Below are 25,306 nucleotides of genomic sequence, written 5' to 3'. Positions count from 1 at the left end.
CAGCCAGGCTGCAAATTCAACAAATTTTCAAAGGGTGCAAAGATGATTTTTTTTTTTTTGGAAGGCACGCCAGCCTCAGGTTGCATGCAAGGAACCTGATGTGTTTGGAGGGAAGCTCCCAGTATTCAGTCTTTAAATAATTTGATGAAAAACAAAACAAAACGCAAAAATAATAATAATACTGAAGAATCTTCACTTCGCGGTGGGGCCGACACGGGCAGCGCGTTCCGTCTCACGCAGGTAATGGGTCCGAAAGGGCGCGCGTGGCGCAGGAGCCGAGCAGGTGCAGCCCGCCCCAAGGCAGCGTTTCCTGAGCTCTCCCGCGGCGCGCGCGTCCAGGCCGGGAGAAGGATAGCGGGGGGCGAGGGAGTCAGGGGGCGCGCGCGTGTGTGTGTGACGTGTAAGGGACGGTGCTGCTGGCGCTGCTTGTTCCTTGCTCTGCAACCTGCCTCCGGGCTGTGCCGAAGGAAGCCGGGGGGGGTCTACAGAAAGGCAGCGGCAGAAGATGAGACCAGGCAATTCCCCCACTCGGGAGGAGGTGTGAGCCGGAGCGTGACGCGCGGGCTTGGGAGAGAGAGAGAGAGAGACACGTATGCCTCCTCCCCTTCCTCGTCGGGGGAGCGACTGCTCGGATGCGGGGCGGCGCGCGAGTGCGCGCGCCTGCAGCCTGGCTTTCGGTTCTCGTGCGCTCCTGCGATCGCTCCGCTTGCAACGGACGGCGCCTGGGCTGATGCGCTCCCTCTCCCCGCTGACGAAAGGGGTCGGGCCGGCTGCTGCTGCTCCACTATGCAGAAGGTAGCGGCGCTGGAGCTCCTCCATTGCGCGTTTCTGCAGCTCACTGTGATTTGCTCTGGTGAGTACCCGAGCCTCTGCCACCATGACACTAGTGCACACCCGGAGCCGGGCTTTCCAGGAAAAGATGCTCGCTTGCTATCCCTAGCTTTTTTTTTGCATGGCATATGAAAAGACAAAGCTCAGCAATTGATTTTTCCCCTAGACAGCAGGACTTAACACCTGTATGTGAAAGAAATGCATCCTGGATTTGGTAATGCAATTGCAAAATGAACTTGCATGAATCTAGGATTGAAATAAGAAATGAATATAAACTGAAACGGATTGCGATCAATGTGTTTGTAAACTGTGTGTGTGTGTGATGCCCACCAAACTGTATTCATCCGGTGGCATCTTCGGGCTGCTTTGGAAGTTAACATTTGCAATGCAGGAGTCAGGTAGGCTTTTAGGTGTTTATATAATGGGAAACATATCTGCCCGTTTTCATAACAGCCTTATTATTATTATTGAATGATTTCTGTTTCCCGAGAGCCTCCAGTAGCTTGGCGTGTTTTCCCCTTGTACTGATCGTGCTGTCTTTAGTGTTCCTGGTAGATTACATCATCCACCAATATAGCCTTCCAGGTCAATTGCATTACAGAGAGACTGTCAGCTTCCTGCAGGCCTCTCTTCCAAATCACTTGGACACCATCCAAGGCTACTTGGGTCTGTAGAGCAGAATTCATTTGTGGTGTGATTTGTTTATTTTATTGATTTTCTTTTTTTTTTTTGCTGAAAAATCAAAGCTTAAGTCAAACATCATCACTGCAGTAAAATAAATAGTCTTTACATAGTTTTTTTCTATTTCTGTTTTCCCCACTGCTCTGTGGTTATCATGATTATATGTAGAGGTGAGCTCCACTGGCTAGGCAACAGCCAAATGTATTGAGAAGGTGTTGGGCCTAATTTACTAAGGCATCCACCATTCTGGGTGTACCGGGAGGAGTTGGGGGAGGGGAGGGTAAGGCTTAGTAAATCAGTCCATTTATCTTTTTACCAGTGGTTGCCAACTGTGCATTGTGAGACCAAGAAACACAAGGTCACTCCTCCCCTTGCCCTCCACATACATCTGGTGCCCCCTTTCCTTTCATCTCTCTGCTTCTGCTGGGGGAAGAGGGCAACAGATCTGTGCACCTCCTCCTGCACAGTCTTCCTGTTAAGACTGGAAACCTGTGTGGAGTCTGTGAGCATGCCCTGCATCTCTCTTCTAGTCACTGCTTTCTCCCATAAATTAGATGTGGGAAGTCCCAAATTTAGGGGTTTGGAGGTCACCTGGGGGAGGGAAGGAAAGCAGAGTGGAGACCTGCTGTTTTGTTTTGGCAGTCTGGGGTCATGTGAATTTTCAAGGGCTAAGAGAGGGTCATGTTGGATAAAAGCTTGGGATGTGCTCTTCTGCATGTTTGCATGCTTCTTGAGGAATACGTTATTTAACTGTCTGGGGGCCTGAAATCCCATTTTGTGTCTGTGGGGGAAAATGCTCAGTGCATAGGTCCCATGTCTGGTAAGCAAATCTAAGCTCCTGAGTACACCTGAGCTCTCCTCACTGGCTCTAGGTGAGGACACTACAGTGGTCCTGCTGTGTGTGGCTGGTGTTATGTCACCTTTGACATCAAAGCACATCTGGATGAGACTGCAAAATAGCAAGACTTTTCTTAGATAATTATGTTGTTAAAAGTGTAAACAAATTGAAAAGCATCTATAAATCTTTTTTTTTTTTTTTAAATCATATTTCAAAGCTATAGTGAATGAAAAGTTCATGTTTTTCACAGCATATACACCAGTGGAATTATATAATTAATAGTATTATTAATAAGATCAACAGATAGTGAATGTGAAAATAAATGTACATTGTAAAATTGTTAAAAGTACTTGGTGAAGGTGAGTTTAGAGCCTGTTTACCAATGAACTTTGCCGTAGACACAATTTGGGAGCAAACCCATAGGGAACTGATCTCTTAGCAATGACATGTAATGCTAAACTACCCTGTATACCTCTAGTCATTACATTTATACTAACCAGAGTATTTCATGTAATAGCTGCTGCTCAGATGTAGGGTCGCAGAAGTGCTAGAATGGCATTTCTCAAATATGGTCAGGCCACCAATGCATTTTTTTTGTGGCCAACAGGGATGGAGGAGTTGGCTAAAGTTAACGGAGTATTTTCTGGAAAATAAAAAAAAAATGCCACTGTGACCACCAATAAGAGTGAATGCACTCTGGGACCATCTAAAGTTATGTTGTAAGAATGCCTGTGTTACAATTTATTTATTTATTTAAAGACTTTTATATACCGAAGATCATGTACTAGTACATATCGCTTTGGTTTACAGGTAACCAGCATTAGAATTACCATATACATGGTGTACATAGAACAATAAACAATCAACAGTGCACAATTAATAAATAAGGTAGACATTAAACAAGGAGTATTATGCATTAAACGTTAGATTTTTACAGAGAACAATTAATGAATAAGGTATACATTGAACATGACGTAATAACAATGTATGAATGCCTTAGGCTAGTGGTTTGTAATCCAGGCCGGTCGGGTTTTCAGGACAGCCACAAGGAATATGCATAGGATAGGTTTGCCTGCACTGCCTTTGTTGTATGCAGATCTCTCCCATGCATGCTCATGATAGATATCTCGAAAACCCGACCAGGCAGGCGGTCCCCAAAGATCAGGCTGAGGATCACTGCCTTGACTGCTGTCTTGAGCAGCATGTCCCCATGCCTTGGGTTCCCTAGGAAGAGGGGAAATCCTGTTATCCTGGGGGCAGCAACGGGTCACCCTCTGAGTTAAAAGTTTGAGAGGGCAAATTCAGCCATGCAGAATACTGATAGGAAGACCTAAGTAGGCTGGGCTGTTATACAGAGAGACTATTCTTTCAAATAGTTGTAGGACTAGAGGTCGCTCCATGAAACCGGCAGGTTCATGTTTGCTCTAAAACAAATTGGAAAAGGAATTTTTTTCACTCAATGCACAATTAAGTTGGAGAATTTGTTGCTGGAGGATGAGATCAAGGCATCTTAGCATAGCTGGTTTCGAAAGGGGGTTTAGACGAATTCCTGGAGGAAAAAAATCCATAAACCCTTATTAACCAGGTCGACTTGGGAAACACCCTACTTATCCCTGGGAATAGGCATCAAGGAATGGATCTTGGGATCGGCAGAGTACTTAAGAACATAAGTACCTGGCAGTACGTGTGGCCTGGATTGACCATTCTTGGAGACAGAATGCTAGGCTCAGTGGACATTGGTTCTGACCCAGCATGGGAAGATGGAGCTGCAGAGCTTTGTTCTACTGAGAGGGAAAGATGGAGAATAAAAGGCTGGGAAAGAATTGAGGAGCTGGGAAAGGGTGGGGGAGGGGGTGTGAGATGGAGGGCTTGCCAGAGGCAATGGAAAAGCAGGCAAGAAGCTGAAAGAGGGGAAGAGAAGGGACATGATTGAGGGGGTGTGATGGTGGAGAGGTGAAATTAGAGACCGAGAGGGGGCTGGAGAGTGTAAGACAAAAGATGGGCGAGATGGGGAGGTGTTGGGTAGCAGGAAGATAGAGGTAGAGAAGAGCAAAAATGAGAAGTAAGATGTGAGTGAGGAATGTTGGCAGGAGAGGTGGAGAAAGGAGACAACTTAAAAAGAAAGGTAAAAACGGAAAGAAAACCAGAAAAGAGTTTCCAGAGACACATGAGGAAAGACTGCAAGCCTTAATGATAAAAAAAAACAAACCTCAAGATAGCAAAGGTAGAAAAACTGGGCCCAATATTCAAAGATATCCGATTATCTAAGTAATCCGGATATAACTTAGAAGGGATATTAAAGTCAGTTTTCTGTACAGTTTTTAATTATTAAAAATATATGTGTTTGTAAAAACCCGACAATTGTCCTGCTCTACTCTCTTATTTTTTATTGTTTATTTTAGCTGGCAACTAGAAAATCGTCCAGGCTACCAAACCAGATTTTGGAGCCCTGACGGATAGTCAGTGCCTCTGTTCTTCGTTCCAGTCTCTTTAGACCGCGTAGCCCCAGAATACGTGGGGAGAGCAGAAGAGCATCCTGAGAATGGGCAGGTACCTTTTTTTTTTGTGGCGCTGGTCCAGAATCGCCACACCAAGGAGTGGGGAAAAATGAGGGATCTAGCGAAGCTCGAGGAATGGCCTAAGGTCTGGAAGCTAAGATTTAATGCTCAGAAATGCAGAGTATTGCATTTTAGTGTGCAAAAACCCAAGAGAAAGGTACGGTCAGTACCGGAGGTGAAATTCTTGTAAGCACAAAGGAAGAGCGGGATCTGGGGGTAATTGTGTCCGATGATCTCAAGGTGGCCAAACAAGTGGATAAAGTGACGGTAAAAGCCAGAAAGATGCACGGCTGCATAGGGAGAGGAATGGCCAGCAGAAAAAGGAGAGGTGACATTGCCCCTGTATAGGTCCCTGGTGAGACCTCACTTGGAATATTGTGTACAGTTCTGGAGACTGGATGGAGTTGGACCAGAAGATGGCTACTAAAATGGTCAGTGGTCGTCATTCTAAAGTGTATGGGGGGATAGACTAAAATATCTAAACATGTATACTCTACCAGAAAGGCGATATAGGGGAGATATGAAGGAGACATTCAAATATCTCAAAGGTTTCCATGCATAGGAGGTGAACCTTTTACAATGGAAAGGAGACTCTGGAACGAGGGTTCATGAGATGAGGTTGAAAGGGGGTAGACTCAGGAATAACGTTAGGAAATTATTTCCTTACAGAGAGGGTGGTGGATGTGTGGAACAGCTTCCCACTGGAAGTGGTGGAGACAAAAACAATACCGAATTCGAGAAAGCATGGGATAAATACAGGGGATCTCTAAGGAAGTGATGAGAATTATAATGCTAGATTAATTGGGCAGACTGGATGGTCTTTTTCTGCCATCCTGTTTCTGTTTCTAAATTTCATATCGGTGCTGTGGAAATGGACCAGATCCATCCAAACCAAGAGGTGTTTAAAGGGTATGCTGTAAAAAAAAAAAAAAATAGTAATAGGTGATACCAGAAAAGGGCCAGCCATGTCTGACTTCAGGTGACTGTGGCATGCGAAAGAAACTTGAAACGGACTCCTGATGCAGGCAGATTGGGTGCCGAAACGATGGCCATGGTTGGAGATTTCGTTCAGTATTTCTTCAGGCGTTTTTCTACACTTTGACGTAGAGGAGCTTTGGTAGCAGATTTAGATTTGAGTAATTAAAATTAAATAACTAAAAGACTGGAGTGTGTGGGTTTTTTTTCTCTTTAGAGATAGATATTTGCATATGGTCTTGGCATGTTTTCTTTCGAGTACTGTGGTAGTATACTCTCCATTAGAAGTTTTGAAGTACTGATACGTTGGAATTTGTCTAAACCTTAAGACTGTTTCTGATGTCACCTGCTTTTTACAGTGCACTCTTTAAAAACGACCCCTGTTTGGATTTGGATGATTTAAGGGTTACGGTGGTGATGGTAGTGGGGAGGGGCGGTTTGTTTGCGTCTCTTATTTTTGGAGCTGTGGCAGAGGAGGGGGAATAGAGCCTTAGTGTGTAGGGGGGGGGGGGGGGGGGGGGGAGCGGCGCGCAGAGCAGGGGACTCCCTCGGAGGCTGGTTTGTTAGCCCTCCCCCGCTTAATAATGTTTGAATGCAATGCTGCAATATTGGGGACCTGCCGGTGCTCCCAATAGTTGTGTGTGCGATGTTTAAATAAGACGCTGCTCCACCCGGAACTAAAGGAGCCAGTTGTTCTGGGACGCAATCGTGCATGTGCAGGCGCGAAAATAAACCATCCTTGTCAGAACCTTTATGTCCTTCCCGCTCCCCCCCCCCCCACCCCTCTCCCCAGACATATCCTGAACAGTTGGGGTGGATAGGACACCACAAACGCACAAGTTATTAAAGGGGCCCACCCACCCTACCGATCTCATAAAGCCTTCTTTTCCTTCAGAAGTGGGATAATAATAATTATCCTAAAAGACCGAGGCGAGCTGGCCCGATGGCTCAGTGGGAGAGCTGCGCACCGCCCCGTGGAGGGATCTGGGTTCCGATTCCTGCCTCAGACTTTCCGGGGCTGGAGTTCAAGGCCCCGGGGGAGGAGGGAGTCTCAGTCATTGTGCGGTAACGACACCTAGCGGCTGGATTTAGGACCCTCCCGTGATCGCAGGGAAGGGGCCCTCCCTGGCGCTTGGTTCCTGGGCAGGGGCTGTCACTGCAAGTGTCTGGATTAAGATGGGAAGGGGATGTAAGATAAGGGAGGAACCCTTGGGTTAGTTGTGAATGAAGGCTCATTGGTGCTGGATCCCGGCCCTGGTTCCGATCGAGTTGGAAGCCCAAAAGGAGTAGGAGAAAACCGCCAAACCCCCCCCAAAGCCTGAGGCTTTATAGTCCTTTCAGGATGCTTTTGCATGAAAGGGGTAAACGTTGGGGATGACTTTAATCGTATGTTTGAAAAGAAAATCCGTCCCTTCGCTCCCCAGCCATTTTACTGCAGCTTTTTCCCCTCTCCTTATCACATTTTTTTCCTTTTCATTCATTGTTTTGTAAAACTTTGGTCTTACAAGTTTTCAGATCAAATATTCTGCTGCCTTGACATTCCAACAAAGGTCCTTCTAAAATGTATCTCAGGAGATGAGGGGGGGCCTTGCCGTTTCCCACTGGAGCAAAATACGACGCAGCGCCCGACAGATGATGCTCCTGGCCTGCGGTTTACTGAAGGTTATCCTCTGATTTGTGTCTGAGTGAGAGCAAGCCCTTTAGGACATTGTGCCCGAGATATTCATTGTATATCCCAAAGGGAAAAGTTTGATTTTCCTCGATGACGTGTGAGCAGAACTTTAAAAAAAAAATGTGTTAAATGCCCTTCTCTGGGGGGTTTTTTGCCTGCTCTGGCGAGGTGGGCATTAGCTAACGCTCAAGTCTGAGGAGGCTCTGCCTGCATCGCTCTTTTTGTTGCTGTGGGGTATTGCTTGTATTCCACTGTTGGACCTTTTGATCCCTTGGTTGAGGACCACACGCTGAGTCAGCTGCCTTTTTATGTTTTTGTTTTTTTTTGTGACGGTGTTTTTCTTTTGCTCGATTCAGGCTAGCAGCAGTTGCATGATTCATAATCCGCGTCGGCAGGCCACCGCTGACCTTTTTTTGCAAGCTGCTTGGATCTCGGTTGCATTAGTCTTCTGTGTTTTGCTAGGATCGATCTCGGCGTGGGGGCGGTAAGCGGGGGCTGATCAGGATTGCTGAATGTATCAACATCTCAGGCGGGCCCTATCAGCTTGATCTCGGAGTCTTTTAAGCACCTAGCGCAGGGTCAGTGGTTCCCAGCCTTCTCCCGGTATCACAGCATTCCCTTCCCGCCCTGAACCCCTGGTATCACTTTCCTTTCCCCTCTAGGGCTCGCCTGCAGCTGATAAGAGGAATCAGACCAGCAGCGCTTTTTTGCCCCTTACTGCAGCTGCCGCCTCCTCTGCCGCCTTCCCTCTGACCCACGCGAGGCGGGGACGGGGATGGCCTCTAATTTCGTGAGACCTGCTGGCTGCATGCACTTCTGATTTTCAGCAAGGAAACGCGTACTGCTCGCTGCCTCCTACCTGTGGGAGGGCATAGTGCAGGGGACTAGGGGAAAATAGAGATTTGAGACTTTGCCACCAGCAGTGGCAGCTGAGACCGCCGCCCCCCATCTTCTCTCTGCAGGCAGCACAAATTTCACAGTACTCCTGCGGCAGACAGGTTGGGAACCTCTGATCTAGCAAAGTGCCTTTGGTGCACAAAGAAGTGTGCTCTGCAGCAGTAGGTTGAATTTTTCACAGTCCAAAAGAGGAATGGGGATTTCCTCCTGACAAGCACAGCTTGTCTGCATTGTATTATATTGACTAGTAAGTACAAACGCCGGTACTCGGTGGGTGATGAAGCCATTGCATTCTCCACTGTGCCTCTATTCCCCCACCTCTATAGGCACATTTCTATGCATAACGTTTGATGAATAATGGCAAAAAGTGGGATTTATAAGGTTTCCTTCACACAAATAGAATTTGTTGACATGTGAAGAAAATTTAACTACACAGAACATATTTGCCATACCTTGCAGAATATTTTTCATTTTCTATCTTAAGTTAGGAAATCTTTGTGCAAAAGTGAGACAAATTTATATTCTTGATTGTGGGAAGATTTGCACAACATATCACAATGTAATTTGAAAAAGAACTATTTTTATTTAAAATAATTTTAAATATGTAACAGAATATCTTTGCAACATCTAGCAAAGAAAAATGGATTGAGACAACATGATTGCAAGGGAATGAAAGTTTGCAAAGTGAACATTGAGCTAATATAGAAGTGACCCTGAGATGGATCTGCAATCACACTGCCTCCCTTGTATGCACCTCTATCTCATGCATATTCATTAGGGATATCCTGAAAACCCGGCCTGTTTTTGGCCTTTGAGGGCTGGGAATGAATACCCACTGACTTGCACTGGTGCCCATTCCTGATACTGTCAGGAATCCAGGCCTTGCTTTGCATCAGAGTGCCAGCTGAATTATCAGCTACGGTGATTTTTTTTCTTTCTTGAGCTTACTGGGCAGCTTGTGTTTTTTTCACTAGGTACTAGATCTGGTTCTTAGAACTCTTGTTTCCTTCTTTTGAGATGCTTAATCATGCGCTCTCGAAGGATATTCGTTAAAGGTGATATACCTAGAGGCCTTTGTTCAGAGTTGTAGACCTTAATTGGCAGTGAACCCTCCTAGTATTGCCACAGAGTTGGTCACTTTTTTTTTTTTAATAGGCTTTATTTATCATTTTCCAGAAAAATTACAACATGCAAGATTGTAAAGAGAGAACAAGATACATTAATATCCCACCCACCCCTCCCTGCCCTAAATGCTAGCAGAACTTTATCGGGAGCATGAGAAATATGTGGATAGTGAGTCAAGGGGACAATCAGTCGCTTCCAACTTTACTCTACCCTGGAGGCAATGAGCTCTAGGGATGATCGCAAGAACCTCTATCACCATAGAGCCAACAAAACATTTCATGCCTTGTCATTTAAGGACGTTAAGTATGCTTGCCAAATGTCCAAGAAGAAGGCATATTTTCCACGGTGATGTTCTGCGAGCCGTCAAGGGTTCGTAAACTGCCATTTTATGTAGTTTTAACCTCCAGTAGGTAAGAGAGGGACTCTCTACAGCTGTCCAGTATTTCAAAATCGAGTTTTTGGCCAGTAAAAACACTTTCTGTAAAAATAGTCGTGATTTTGTTGTTGAAGTGGCAATCTCCTCCATGTTTTCAAACAAGCACAGGATTCTGGTATAGCGAAATGAAGCAGTCTGCTTAAAAAACAAGGACTGCCTTCCAGAACTTGCATAACAAAGCACAGTCCTGGAGGCAATGAAAGAGAGTACCTGGAGCAGCACCACATTTCGTACATTAATAAGTGCAGACTAATTTGGCTTTAAAGGCCCAAGTAGTAGATACAAACATACGGCGAAAAAATTTAAAATGCGATTCTCTTAGTAATGCATTTTCAGAGACGTTATTAAGATGCACAAAACAGGCTTTTAACATTTTGTGATAAATAGAGAACTCTAGCTCCTGGTTCCAGCGTTTAAGCAATGCCTGTACATCAACATGAACCTTGATACCCTTGATTGCTTTTGTTAGAGAGGCACAAGACGTCCTCTTCCCCCCCGGTGGCACTGAGAAAAACCTGTCCACCGGACAAGTGTTAATTGACTGGGATCTTTTAAATAAATCAGATTCAGTGAAATGTCTAACCTGTAGATAAGCATAAAACTCCCTACGGGAGAGGTCAAACTCAGACTTGAGATCACTAAAGCAGCGGACTGCCCCTGTAATCTCTGCGCCTGAAGAAACTGGTGCAGAGAAAGCAGCCCCTTTTTAGCCCAGTTAAAAAGACTATTCCCCACTCCCGGCAGACACTTCGGTTGACCCCCAATGGACAGGAAAGGGGAAACCTCCCATGTTACTTCGGACCTGCTACACAGCATCTTCCAGGCCGTAATAACGGGATTGAATTGGATATGAGCTGGTAGGAGGTGACCTGGAACATGTAACAAGCTGCCCACCTGAAATGGGTTACACTGTGCTTGTAAGAAAGGGAGAGGGGAAAACAATATAAGCAATCTTGGACATGCCTCAATAGACAAGCAAGGTTATACTGTTGCAGGTTAGGACAATCCATCCCACCGACCTCCTAAGGTAGCTGCAGTTTAAGGCTAACCTTGCCCTTTAATTGCTCCACAAAAATTTGCAGAGAGCTTTGTCTGTACAGTGCTTCCGCTTAATCCAAACTGGTAACGTTTGTAGTATATAAAGTCATCTTGGTAGCTCCTTCATTTTAAGTAAATGTATCCGCCACATATGGAAAGGGGCAAAGTCTGCTAGTCAACCAATTTCCGTTTGGTCTTTAGCAACGGGGGAAGTCATTTACTATTGTAAAGGTTTAATATATCAACCAGGATTTTAATCCTCAAATATTTCATTTCTGTTTCGACCCAGTGTAAGGGAAAAGACCCCGGCCAGTGGGTTTTCAAAGTCCCAAGGGACATCCAGTGCCTCAGAGTTGGTCACTTTCAATCGGTGCCATCTTTCTTACCCAGGGGTTCTTTTGCCTTCAGTTAAACAGGCAGTTTATCTTCCAGTATCCCATAAAAGGGGAGTGCAACGGTAAGGGAATCTCTCCCCTTATTAAAGGTCCTTTTGAACCTTTCCCAGGTATTTAAAACATGGCTCATCTCTTCTGGGTAACCCTCAAGCCTTTCTTGAGTGGAGGTCATGGGCGAGGCAGCCTCGGAATCCTCCATTGTCTTCGTAAATCAAGCAGATGATGCCCTCAGCCTTTGTTGAAGGTTCCGAGAGGGCTTTGCGCTCATTCCACAAGGGCTCGGGCTTCCTTTTTGGGGCAGAGTCTGCGATGCCGGCTCCAGAGGACGTTTGCAGGGCAGCCACTCGATCGTTACGGTTTCTCAAGGGAGGTCCTGCTTTGGCGTAAGCGTTCTTCGAGCAGATCCGTTGTCTTTCTACCCACGTTGAAATGGGCTTGTGTATGTCCCACTAGTCTGGACTGGTGTAGCAAGATGGTAAGGAATGTGAAATAATAGTCCAGGACACCCCCCCAACTCAGGGAAGTCAGGGCCTGCACTGTTATTCTTGGCAGCGGACCTTGGGTTTGGCAGAAAATGTACATTTTGCCTTCAGGGGTGCAGCTGCTGCTTCTGCGCTATTTTATTTCTCCTGTGGCACTGCTTGGCATTCGTGATGCCATAGAGAGATGAGTGGGATATGGACCCTACCGAGCAGTTTGCTTTCTAAGCAGGACAGACTGAAAGTAGAGTTTCCTCTGCCCCTCCTGGTTATGAAGTCTCTGTTGTTGCTGAAGTTAATTACGTTTTAGGGGCAGTTGGTATTTTGCTTGGTTTTGGCGTGAGGAATACCGACTATTGCTGGTGCAGCACCAGCCTTATATATCAAGAGATAATTTCACTGGAAAAGGGTGTGTCTTCTGTCTCCAGCTGCTTGTAGGTGGAGATGACCCATTAGTCTGGGCTTATGTAGCAGGACTCAAGGAAAGGAAATTAACAGGTAAGACTAAATTTCTAGGATATGTGGACACATGGAACAAACAGTATATTAATGAATGCCTAAAAGATTACTCCATAACTATATATGAGTGTGTGTGTGTATAAATATTCACTCACACACACACATATTTAGGATGGCTGATGGGTCACTCTCAGATTCACATGCCACAAAAGAGGCGATTATGGATTCAGGATGTGAGTTTGCTTCTGTTTCCTGCGCTGTGGAGGAAGCTCGCAAAGAGCCTGTGAGCGATGCAGGTACCAGTGTTCTCCAGTAATTCCTGCTGAGCAGAGTCCCAACAGCTAATAATTTCTGGGGAGTCCTTAGTCCATGGCCCAATGATCGAAGGGTTGGGGATTGATCAAGGAGGAAAATATCCCCCCTCTCACTAGATAAAAAGGAATAACCTAGTGGTTAGAGCAGTGGGCTACAAGCCAGGAGATTAGGGTTCGAGTCCTGCTGTCACTCCTTGTGACCTTGGGCAAGTCACTTTACCCTCCATTGCCTCAGGTACAAACTTAGATTGTAAGCCCTCAGGGGATAGGGAAGTACCTACAGTACCTGAATGTGAACCAATGTGATATGTCATATTGAATGTTGGTATATAAAAACAGCCATTGCATGCCAGGATCATGTAGGGAAATTTCTACATTTTCTTTTTGTGGGACATTCACAAAAGGAGGTAAGTGAAACACCAGAAGCAGATCATGCAGCAGTTTCCTTTCTTCATAGCTTATATATATTATATATATAACTATAGATCTTGTAATCACTTTCCCGGCCATCTGCTTGGTTTGGCTATTAAACTTGTAAGGTAAAACTCCTGCCCCAGAGAAGGACTGGAAGATAATGCAGTGTGGTAATATTTCCGTGGAGCACTCGGAAGCATGGAAAGAAATGACATCCTTGACTTTCCACCGGACGTTGTCTCCAGTTCCATTTAATCAATGCTGGAAGGTCCACATGGGGATCGATTTAACATTACATTAAAGGAGCCACAGCTCGGCGGCCCACAGCTCGGCGACCACCCGCACCCAACCGCCGCCTCCTCCCTGCCGAGGCTTGCGCGATCGGCGCGGCCCATCCGGGGCAAGAGCCTGCTCACTAGCCTCCGCGAGGTGAGCCGTGCAGGAGAGACAAGAGGCAAAGGAGAAACGAAAACGAAAGCGAAACTAAAACTATTGCCGCTCCCGAGCCGAGAACCAAGCCCGCAGGACACAACGTGGTGAGTGAGCCGCGCCCCTAAGCAGGCATCAGGCCAATCAGAGGGCGGCTACTGCTCCCTTTAAACCCCGGCGCATCCCGGCGGCATCCTTTTCGGCGGCCCACAGCTCGGCGACCACCCGCACCCAACCGCCGCCTCCTCCCTGCCGAGGCTTGCGCGATCGGCGCGGCCCATCCGGGGCAAGAGCCTGCTCACTAGCCTCCGCGAGGTGAGCCGTGCAGGAGAGACAAGAGGCAAAGGAGAAACGAAAACGAAAGCGAAACTAAAACTATTGCCGCTCCCGAGCCGAGAACCAAGCCCGCAGGACACAACGTGGTGAGTGAGCCGCGCCCCTAAGCAGGCATCAGGCCAATCAGAGGGCGGCTACTGCTCCCTTTAAACCCCGGCGCATACCGGCGGCGTCGCGCGCCCGAAGGAGCGCGACCTAAGGGGCCTGCCCCTTAGCGCGCCCCTTGGAGCGTCCCAGAGCCAGGGCTGTTACTCATCCCTATCCATTTATACAGCGACCACCCGTCCACTCATCCAGTCTCCAGCAGCACTCACCCAGCCTCCAGCAGCACTCATCCAGCCTCCAGCAGCACTCACCCAGCCTCCAGCAGCACTCATCCAGTCTCCAGCAGCACTCACCCAGCCTCCAGCAGCACTCATCCAGTCTCCAGCAGCACTCACCCAGCCTCCAGCAGCACTCATCCAGTCTCCAGCAGCACTCACCCAGCCTCCAGCAGCACTCATCCAGTCTCCAGCAGCACTCACCCAGCCTCCAGCAGCACTCATCCAGTCTCCAGCAGCACTCACCCAGCCTCCAGCAGCACTCACCCAGCCTCCAGCAGCACTCATCCAGGCTCAAGAGGCACTCATCCAGTCTCCAGCAGCACTCACCCAGCCTCCAGCGGCACTCATCCAGTCTCCAGCAGCACTCATCCAGGCTCAAGAGGCACTCATCCAGTCTCCAGCAGCACTCACCCAGCCTCCAGCAGCACTCACCCAGCCTCCAGCAGCACTCATCCAGGCTCAAGAGGCACTCATCCAGTCTCCAGCAGCACTCATCCAGGCTCAAGAGGCACTCATCCAGTCTCCAGCAGCACTCATCCAGTCTCCAGCGGCACTCATCCAGTCTCCAGCAGCACTCATCCAATCTCCAGCAGCACTCACCCAGCCTCCAGCAGCACTCACCCAGCCTCCAGCGGCACTCATCCAGTCTCCAGCAGCACTCACCCAGCCTCCAGCAGCACTCATCCAGGCTCAAGAGGCACTCATCCAGGCTCAAGAGGCACTCATCCAGTCTCCAGCAGCACTCATCCAGGCTCAAGAGGCACTCATCCAGTCTCCAGAAGCACTCACCCAGCCTCCAGAAGCACTCATCCAGTCTCAAGAGGCACTCTTTCAATCTCCAGAGACATTCATTCAGTCCTATCTCCAGAGGCACTCATTCAGTCCTATCTCCAGAGGCACTCATTCAGTCTCCAGAGGCATTCATTCAGTCTTCAGCAGTATTCATCCAATCTCCAGCGACACTCATTCAATCTCTAACAGCACTTCCAGTTCAACAGCTCTCATCCAGCACCAATCCATCCTTTAACAATAATGCAATACCGCCCACGCACCTACAAATCACTCATCCCAATCATGATTTCCCCCACTACACAGTTCCTAGGTCTCTCCCTATTCACCTTAATCCTATTCAACGCCCAATCGCTCACCAACAAATCTCTGATACTCAACGACATACTACAGGACACAACCCCAGACTTTTGCGCCATAACAGAAACATGGCTCAAATCCACAGACATCACACTCATTAACCAACTACCAACACAGACTTACGATTTCTTCTCCATCCCAAGACAAAAAAAAAGAGGAGGGGGTATCTTCCTAGCTGCTAAAAAATCCTTAAGGTTCACATACCACCCCATCAGTACTGCTACTAAACTAGAACTAGGATTGTTCAAATCAGAACATCTCCAAATCCTGCTAGTCTATGCCCCTCCAGGCTTACTAGAGTCAGACTCCTCACCTATTATCGAAACTATAACTTTGCATCTCAATCTGGACTCCCCTGCTATAATCCTGGGTGACTTTAACTTACATGTTGACAAAGTCCCCCTTTCAACAAACTGTGAAGCTCTCCTCACCGCACTGTCAGCGATGGGTTTCAGCCAACAAATCAACAAACCCACTCATAAAGCAGGCCACACGCTCGATCTCCTATTTACAAACTCCGGTATTTCTCTTACAAAACAACCAAATTGCAAAAAAGTCCCATGGTCAGACCACTCTCTAATCTCCACCAGCTTTTCTTTACCTCGATCAGACTCTAACCTCAACTCAAGACCCGCTTTCCTATACAGAAAACCTTGCACCTCGGAACAACTCAGCAAACTTCTAACCTCAGAGCTACCACTCATTGATGTCTCTACACCTAACTCTGCCCTCCAATCCTGGTCCAAAATAACAAAATCTATAGCAAACACTTACTGCCCACTGACAACCAAATTAAGGTCTTCTAATACATCTAAACAACAACCCTGGTTTAATGATGAACTACGAAAGCTCAAACAACTACTTCGGCAAAAAGAAAGAAAATGGCGCAAAGCCCCTTCACCGGCCTCTCTCTCTGATTACAAACGATCACTCCATCTATACAAAAGTACCACATTGAAAACCAAAAGAGACTATTATGCCCGGAAGGTTCATCATCTCATCTTTGACTCAAAAGCCCTATTCGCCTTTGTTTCAAGCCTAACCAAACCTATCACTCCAGATATCCCACCCGAACAAGCCCAGACTAAAGCAGATGAACTGGCCCTTCATTTCAACAAAAAAATATCGGATCTTCTCAATCAGCAGATTCCAAACTCTACTTCTCCAGATAACACATTTTTCCCCCAAAACAAAGACATCCAGCTTAATGCTTTCGAACCCATAACAATCACAGAGATACAAACGACGTTAAGGAGAATGAAACCGTCATCTCACCCATTTGATCAAATCCCTTCTAAAATGCTTCTTCTCATCCCGGACACAATAGCAAAAACCCTAGCAGATATCATAAACTGCTCTCTAGCACATGGTATCTACCCAGATGACCTAAAAACTGCCTCAATCAAGCCACTACTAAAAAAACCTAATCTAAATGCATGTGATCCCAACAACTTCCGCCCTATTTCCAACCTCCCTTTCATAGCCAAAATCATGGAAAAATTGGTAAACACCCAACTATCCAACTACTTAGAAGACCACAGTATTCTGTCCCCAAACCAATATGGTTTTCGCAAAGCCGCAAGCACAGAAACGCTACTACTCTCACTCACGGACTTCCTCCTCTCTGGTATTGATAAAGGCCAAGCATATTTACTAATCCTCCTCGACTTCTCGGCGGCCTTCGACACTGTCAACCACTCCCTCCTTCTAAAACAACTGGCAAACATTGGTTTAACAGGTGCCACATTAAACTGGTTCAAAACATTTCTAGGAAACAGAGGATATAGAGTCAAAATTCACAACAAAGAATCCCAATACCACCCATCTAATAGAGGGGTGCCGCAAGGTTCATCACTTTCACCCACACTCTTCAATGTCTACCTGCTACCACTATGTCAATTACTTACAAAATTAAGCCTGAAACACTTCCTTTTCGCAGACGACGTACAGATCGTGATCCCCATAAAAGAATCAATCTCAAAAACAATGGAATACTGGGACACTTGCTTATTAGAAATTAAACTTCTCCTCAACAGTCTAAATCTTGTGCTCAATGCTTCGAAAACAGAATTCCTGCTCATATCACCGGAAAACAATAACATACTTCTAAAACCACCCACACTCCTTCAAACAGCCCATGTAAGAGATCTAGGAGCCATACTAGACAATCGTCTCAACCTCAAACCATTCATTAATCAAACCACAAAGGATTGCTTCTACAAATTGCATATTCTGAAAAGAATTAAACCACTCTTCCACGCTCAGGACTTTAGAACAATCTTGCAAGCTATAATCTTTTCCAAACTAGATTATTGCAACTCGTTACTACTAGGCCTCCCAGCCTCTTATACTAAACCTCTACAAATGGTTCAGAACTCTGCAGCCAGAGTCCTTACAAATTCCAGGAAAATCGACCACATTTCCCCTATCCTCAAAAACCTCCATTGGCTACCAATCCATTATAGAATCATGTACAAAACCATCAACATCATTTACAAAACTATCAACCAACACACGCAAATCGACCTACAAATACCACTTAAAAAATACACTTCCGTCAGACCCATCAGGGAATACTACAAAGAGTCTCTCCAAATTCCAAAGGCCAAAACCTTCCAACATAAATCCTTGAGTCTCAGAGCCTTCTCTTCAGCAGGTCCAGCTCTCTGGAACTCTATCCCACCAGACTTAAGACAGGAGCCATGCTCTCTAACATTTAGGAAAAGACTAAAAACTTGGCTTTTCAAAAAAGCATTTCCAAGCCCTGAATAAAACCTTCACGCAACAGCACAACTGGATCTAAATTCTGTGTTATATTTATTCATATTCTCTGTCATACTTAGCCTTCTAGATACATAGGTTCCATCTCACTGTGATATACCGCCACATTTATTCGCATAGTCTTATTTACTCATCTTGTTACTCTTCTACATTAATTGGCTGAAATGTAAATATTGCTCTGTTCCTTTATCTCCCCTCTTCCAGTTCCAAGTTAATTTTCCCTGTTTTTTGTAACTTTCTCACATCCTTTTCTGATTCCCTGTATTTAAAGTTCAAGGTTTTTATTGAGAATATTGTTATTACGCTACGTTATGCCTTTCACACTTTGTTAATTGTAAACCGGGTTGATGTGATGCCTGTCATGAAACTCGGTATAACAAAAACAATAAATAAATAAATAAATAAATAAGTTGGGCAGTATATATCTAACCTTGTTTGACAGAAATTCCCTGGATATTTCTCAAATGAGCTTGGAGCTGATCTTTCATAAAACATGTCTGCACAGCTTTCCAACTTGTACAGAATGAAATTTAGAAGATTAAATGTTGGCCGCTTTAAACTACTGACCACTTCTTTTACTGCATTTCAGTAAATTAAATATAAGCATCAGTTTTCTATTTATTACCTTTGTATATTAACCTTATTCATTTTATATTTAACTTTACTCACAGGAAAATGTTTGCAGATATAGGAATGATTGGGGTTTTTGGGGGGTTTTTTTCAGTTTGAGAAAAAAACCAACATTTCTACTTGCCATAAAAGAGATCTGTGATCAGTTCCCGAGCATTAGTGTTTGCTGCTCAGGTTGGCTGTGAATGGGGAGGATACAGCAGTGGCATTCACAGCCTGCCAGGAGGGAAAGGAATCCCTGCCATCGTACAGTAGTGACATCTAGTGGCCAGATGTAGCGGTGCATGCACAAAGGGTACTGGTTGACCCCCCCCCCCCCCCATGAAATAATACTGGTTGACTTCCCAATGAAATAATAATTCTGATGCATCTGCCGGACTTCTTAGGTCCTGCAATATAATACTGCTGCGCCTTCCACCTGCACCATACGATGTCAGTCCAAGTAAACGTTTTCAATGCTTTTGAGCTCACGTGTCGCAGGATCAGCACAGCTGGCCTGAGAAGTTTTTGAAAATGCTGACCCGTGCTGGCAGTTGTTTAAAAAGATTTCTGGTCAGCTCTGAATTAAAGCTGTAGTTATGATAGAGAAATGCAAATACTTATGTTCCTGGCTGAGCCGTACCGTGGGATAAAATCCCATTTTAATGATTTAAGCTTCTGAGAAGTTCAAACTTATTTAAAAGTTTGGGATTTGAGATTCTCACCAGGGCAGCTGGCATAGTGCAGCAAACTTGACGGGGGCAGAGCAGCTGGGGGGGAAGCAGTCTTCACCTGGTGAATCCATGCAGTGCTAGGGGAAGCTGGCTTGTGGGGTGCCTGCTTCCTTTCCTGTAAAACTGTGGCTTGATGGAAGGCCGCCCTCACGGGTGGCTGGTCGAGGAAGGCGGGAGTAAAGCTCATTTGCCCGTGGCAAGGGACCACCATTTCTCCCTCAGTTTCCCACGCGTTAGAGGTGGATGACAGCTGCCGTGTGCACGATTCACGTTCTATGAGGTGCGGCATTTGGCCAAAGAGTATTTCTAATTTCTTAATCTTTTTGTTGACTAATAGCTGCTTGCAGTGGGAAACTGGAACAGCATACGGAAAGGCGCGGCGTCATCTACAGTCCTTCCTGGCCACTGAACTATCCGCCTGCCATGAACTGCAGCTGGTATATCCAAGGGGACCATGGAGACATCATAACAATTAGGTATGAGCTGGAGACTTACCTACCCAGGGGGAGCTTTTCGTTTTGTGATGAGTGCTGGACACATTTGTATGATGGCTTTGATGCTGTGCTACCTCTGAAAGTATAGTGGATGTGATGGCAGTGCCCCGGAGACAGAGTAACGGTACGAACGGTAGGAGGGAAAGGTATATCTGAAAATTGCTGTATCACGTGCACATTGCTTCCATGAAAACATTCGTTTGGAAGTGCATTGCCATTGGGCAGTGTTTTTAAAATGGGTACAGTGGGCCAACCCCGTGGGGGCCTGGATTTGATTTCCTGCTCAGGTCTTCTGCCCCTTGGGTCAGCTGGGGGGAGGGAAGCGGTCATTTTGCGGTGACCAGGCCTAGTGGCCGGATTCAGGGACCGTCGTTGGAGGGAAGGCTCCCGGCTGAGAACTGTTGCTGCGGTGACTGGACTGAAGCTGGGGTGGGGGGGAGTATTAAATTGGAGAAAAATCCTTGGGTAGCTGCAAATGAAGGTCCATGGTGCTGAATTCTAGCCCAGGCCTAATTGAGGAGCAAGAGAACACTGCTGGGTAAATTTAAAAAAGAAATGGTAAATTGGTAATTTTCATGGCTGATCATGCAGTTGGTATATCCAAGGGGACCATCACTCTAGAAAATGGAGTGATGTGCTGTAGAATATAGCAGAGTCTTGGAGTTATGTCACAGCTTTGAAAGGATGCAAGATTTTGGTACAATTACCATTGCTATCCTTTACATGGAATACGTGGCACTGTATTGATCTAGTCTTGCAATTGCAGGATAGATTATGACAGCAAGTTATTTTTCTATAATATACAAATCAGCTCCATTCTATGGAAGTCTATTAGTGTCCTGTCACAAAAAGTTGATTTTTGCTACATCAGCAAGAGAGAATTTATCTGGGCCATCAATGCCGTAGTATTTCTTGTGGGAAATTTGTTATGTTTCTAATATTGATTTCTTTTAGTTTCTTCCTTTTTAAAATGCTCTTGTTATATTTCTTCATGTTGCTGTGCATTTTGTACAGTCGTAGGTCTGTACACTGAACTCCAGAAACCTAAGGCAATAGACAAGGGATAGGTATCTCCGGTCCTCAAGTGCCGCAGATAGGTCTGTTATTCAGATTGAATATTCATGAGATGTATTTGATTGCACTTCCTCTATTCTATGCAAATATATCGCATGCATATTCATTGTCAGGCCGATACAGTACAGTGCGCTCTGGCGGAACGCACTGTTAGCCCAGGTTTGGACGCGCGTTTTCGATGCTCTAGCTTTACCCCTTATACAGTAAGGGGTAATAGCGCGTTGAAAATGCGCGTCCAACCCCCACAAAACTAATAGCGCCTGCAACATGCAAATGCATGTTGATGGCCTTATTAGTTATTCCCGCGCGATACAGGAAGTAAAATGTGCAGCCAAGCCGCACATTTTACTTTCAGAAATTAACGCCTGCCCAAAGGCTGGCGTTAATTTCTGCCGGCGCCGGGGAAGTGTACAGAAAAGCAGAAAAAACTGCTTAATATCATAGCGATATTAAGTCGGAGGCCCCAAAAGTAAAAATTAAAAAAAAAAAAAAATTAAAATTCGGCCTGCGGGTTAGAAGACAGATGCTCAATTTTGCTGGTGTCCATTTTCCGAACCCATGGCTGTCAGCGGGTTTGAGAACCGACGCCAGAAAAATTGAGCGTTGGCTGTCAAACCCGCTGACAGCCGCCGCTTCTGTCAAAAAGGAGGTGCTAGGGACGCGCTAGTGTCCCTAGCGCCTCCTTTTACCGCGGGCCCTAATTTGCATAGGCCACCCTCCTGAATCGCGCGCCCAGGAGAGTGGCCTGTGCGCTCGCCCGCTCTCCCGCGCGTTTTTCTGTATCGGCCTGTGTGTATGAAGTCAATCATTGCATACTCACTGTAAGGGGCATTGTTCTATCTTTCCCCATTTTTAAATAGAAGATTACTTTATGGGAAATATCTTCCAGAGTGACAAGATAGAACACAATTGGTGAAATAATTCCAGGTTTGATCATGTGCAATTCCCCTTTGTCAACTAAGTCACATTTTTAAAGAAGTGGGTTTATTTAGTTTTGGTATTATAGTACACTCATTTTTTAAAATAGGTTTTTTGATGTTTTGAGCAAATGGGAAATGTAAAGGCATATTGCCAGGTCCAAGGAAGATGTAACACGCATAAGGGAGTGGTTAAAGGTAGCAATGCCATACTCATTACATGCAGGTATTAGTGGGAGAAAGGAAGAACAGTGCTTAGAGTGGCACCACATCGAATGGTGTACACCTTAGTTTCTGACAGAAGATTACACACAAAATATCTACAGGTAACTTTAGAAAGCAATCTGTAAAGAATTTGAAGTTGAACTAGTGGAACCTCCTTGAGAAGCAATAACTTCAACTAAATATTTCCTCTGCCTCAGCCTTGGGGAATTTTGGCCCATTCTTCCATATAGAACTGTTTCAGGTGTGTGACATTTGAGGGCTTCCTTGCATGAAAAGCTCACTTCGGGTCTCGCACATTTCAGTAGGATTTAGGGAGGGACTTTGATTTGGCCGATCCAAAACTTGAAACCTTTTCTTCTTCAGTCATTTGGTAGTAGATTTACTTGAATTTTTAGAGTGTTCATCTTGCTGCAGACTCGCTTTTGGCTCATGGATGGATGGCCTCACACTCTCCTTTAGCATTTTCTGATATAAAGCAGACATATGAGGGTTCCTGATGAGGCAAAGCAGCCTCACACCATGATACCTCCACCATCATACCTGATAATTTGGGATGAGGTTCTTACTTTGGAAGGCAGTGTTTGGTTTTCACCAAACCAAATATTTGTTATTGTGACTCATCTGTCCAGCGCACATTGTTTCAGGGGTCTTGAGGATCATCCAGATGCTCTTTGACAAGTAGCAATGGTTTTTATTTAGAGTTTCTTCCTTGTTATCCTCCAATGAATATTATTTCCATTCAGCTTTTTCCTGAACATTCACATCAGCTTCAGCGAGAGAGGCCTTCAGATCTTTAGATATTAGTCTGGGGTTCTTTGTCACTTATGGATGATTTTCCAGTTTGCTGTTAAGGTGATCTTCAAACCACATTCACAATTTTTTTCTTGTTTTTTTCTTTTTCTTATATATGTTAATATCTTATAGATCCCAACACCTGGGTCATAATAGTTTTCCTAATTTTTACTTCCAGACAAAAATTATTTTCTTCAAAATATTTTTAAAGAGAAACGTGGTTGTTTCATAAACTTTTAAGGTTACCATCCAGGTTGACCTTATTCTTACTTTTAATTGCAAACAACCACCTTCCCCCTATATATTATTTAATTGTTTATTCAAAAACATTAAAACAATTTTTTTAAATAAAAATTTATTACATTTTGTCAAAAATGAATTTTTGTCACAAAATGAGAACAGTCCGCTACTAGCAAACTTCTCCAACAAGGCTCTTCTTTCTTCTTAAATTTTGAATTTTAAATTTTAAACAGTTCTCCTCCTTGTACACATTCTCAAAACAATAACCACAGTGTACTTAGCTTGACTCTATCCACGTTGTTAAACCAAACGCTGAGGCATCCATCAACAGCAGCGTGTTAGCCCGACATGGCCAAGTTTCAAACTAATTCTTCATCAGGGGAAAACGCCTGGCCTCCGCTCATCTCAGTTCTAAGAAGATATCCATCGTAAATCTTATTCTTTTGTTTATAAATTTTCAAACCGCACACTCTGCGTTACAAAAATCCTTCTTCAAAAAATGGCGAACCTACGGTCCCATCCACAGCGTCCTCATTTAAAGAGACTGTATCATGTGACACCATACTGACCTAATAGAGAACAGCCTTACCTTTAAACCCTACCTAGATCAATGATAGCCAACCTGGTCATTTAATCCAAACAGGGCTCCTGTTTTTAATTTATGAATCCACAATTGCTCCCTATAATTGAGCAAAGATGCTGTATCCTGAAACAGAGATGTACTTTCCACTTTCTCAATCACAGTCCACGTCAAATCGGAGAAATTATGTTCTTGTTCAATACAGTGACCAACCAATGGTGCTATTAATACTTTATTTGTTCTGGACCTGTGTTCCATCAATCGCAGTTTAACAGCTCTTTTAGTCCGTCCCACATAAACTTTCGGACAACTACAAATGATCACATACACCACATTACATTGAAACCACTTCTCCACTTCAATGATTTTCGGATGGTTCTACAAGCCATTATTCTAACAAAAATCGATTATTGCAACTCGCTCCTTTTTGGTCTCCCTACCTCATCCATCAAACCCCTCCAGATGATTCAAAACTCTGCAGCTAGAATCCTTACCAATACAAATAAAAGAGACCATATAACCCCCATACTAAAACTCCTCCACTGGCTGCCTATTAAGCAAAGGATTCTCTATAAAGTATACACAGCAATTCATAAATCTATTTACAACATATCCCCACTCCACTTAAGTACCCAACTTCGTTTTCACTCTTCATCTAGACCTATCAGAGGAGCTTATAAAGGCACACTCTATGTTCCTTCAACAATATCCTTACATCAGAAACGTACCATCTCTTTAGCAGGACCCGTCCAATGGAACATGCTCCCGCCAGACATCCGCCTTGAGATCTGCTTCGCTTCCTTCAAAAAGAAAATTAAAACCTGGCTCTTTAGCCAAGCTTTTCCAGAACTTTGATTATTTTTTACCTCCAGCTATCAAGATTTTCTCACCATCGCAATCCCTTCTGCAGATCACATTTATCTTAGACAATTACGCCTTATTTTATGATTTGGTTTCTCAAAAAGACTATACAATTTTCTCAATGTTATTTTTCGAACCTGTTTTCCATGTTTTCCAAGTTCTATAACCTTGTTATATGTACCGCCTCTTGGCGTAATTTTTATGTTTCAATGTAAACCGATGTGATCTGTATTTTAATACAGGAACACCGGTATATAAAAATCTAAAAATAAATAAATAAATTACATGTGGTGCAATCCGTCCAACCCATGTGACTCACTCTCCGTCCAGTATTAGGATCGACCCAACAATCTCCTTCAATGGCATTCTCACACACAGTACACGATCCACATTTGTGATGTCCTCCTTTCTCCAGCTTACTGACTTTACTGCTCACACTGGCCCTCTGGACTGTCGTTTGTGCCAACAAATTTCCATAATTCATTTGAGAGCAGGATTGCCTTACATCGATTTATTAGAAAGTTGAATTTGCGTTTATTTTTTCAGGGGAGGTTCTACAATACAAGATCAATCAGTGGTGAAAGTTAAATTGAGATGGAATCCGCCTGGCTCTGTTGACCCCCATGTGTTAACATTTAAGGATTTGGTGC

General features: G+C 44.9%; 1 protein-coding gene across 1 annotated transcript in view; it reads left to right on the top strand.

Moving 5' to 3' along the window:
* Positions 1 to 404: 404 nt before the first annotated feature.
* The window catches only part of LRP3 (LDL receptor related protein 3), a 42,196-nt gene continuing 17,294 nt past the window's right edge, over positions 405 to 25,306 (top strand). Inside the window, 2 exon segments of the mRNA XM_029608391.1 lie at positions 405 to 853; positions 19,811 to 19,949. Of these exon segments, the coding sequence (XP_029464251.1) occupies positions 787 to 853; positions 19,811 to 19,949 (206 nt within the window). The 5' untranslated portion in view covers positions 405 to 786.

This window comes from Rhinatrema bivittatum, chromosome 7 (genome assembly GCF_901001135.1).
Source record: "Rhinatrema bivittatum chromosome 7, aRhiBiv1.1, whole genome shotgun sequence".
NCBI classification, from domain to species: domain Eukaryota; kingdom Metazoa; phylum Chordata; class Amphibia; order Gymnophiona; family Rhinatrematidae; genus Rhinatrema; species Rhinatrema bivittatum.
This window is presented reverse-complemented; position numbering and strand designations above follow the sequence as displayed.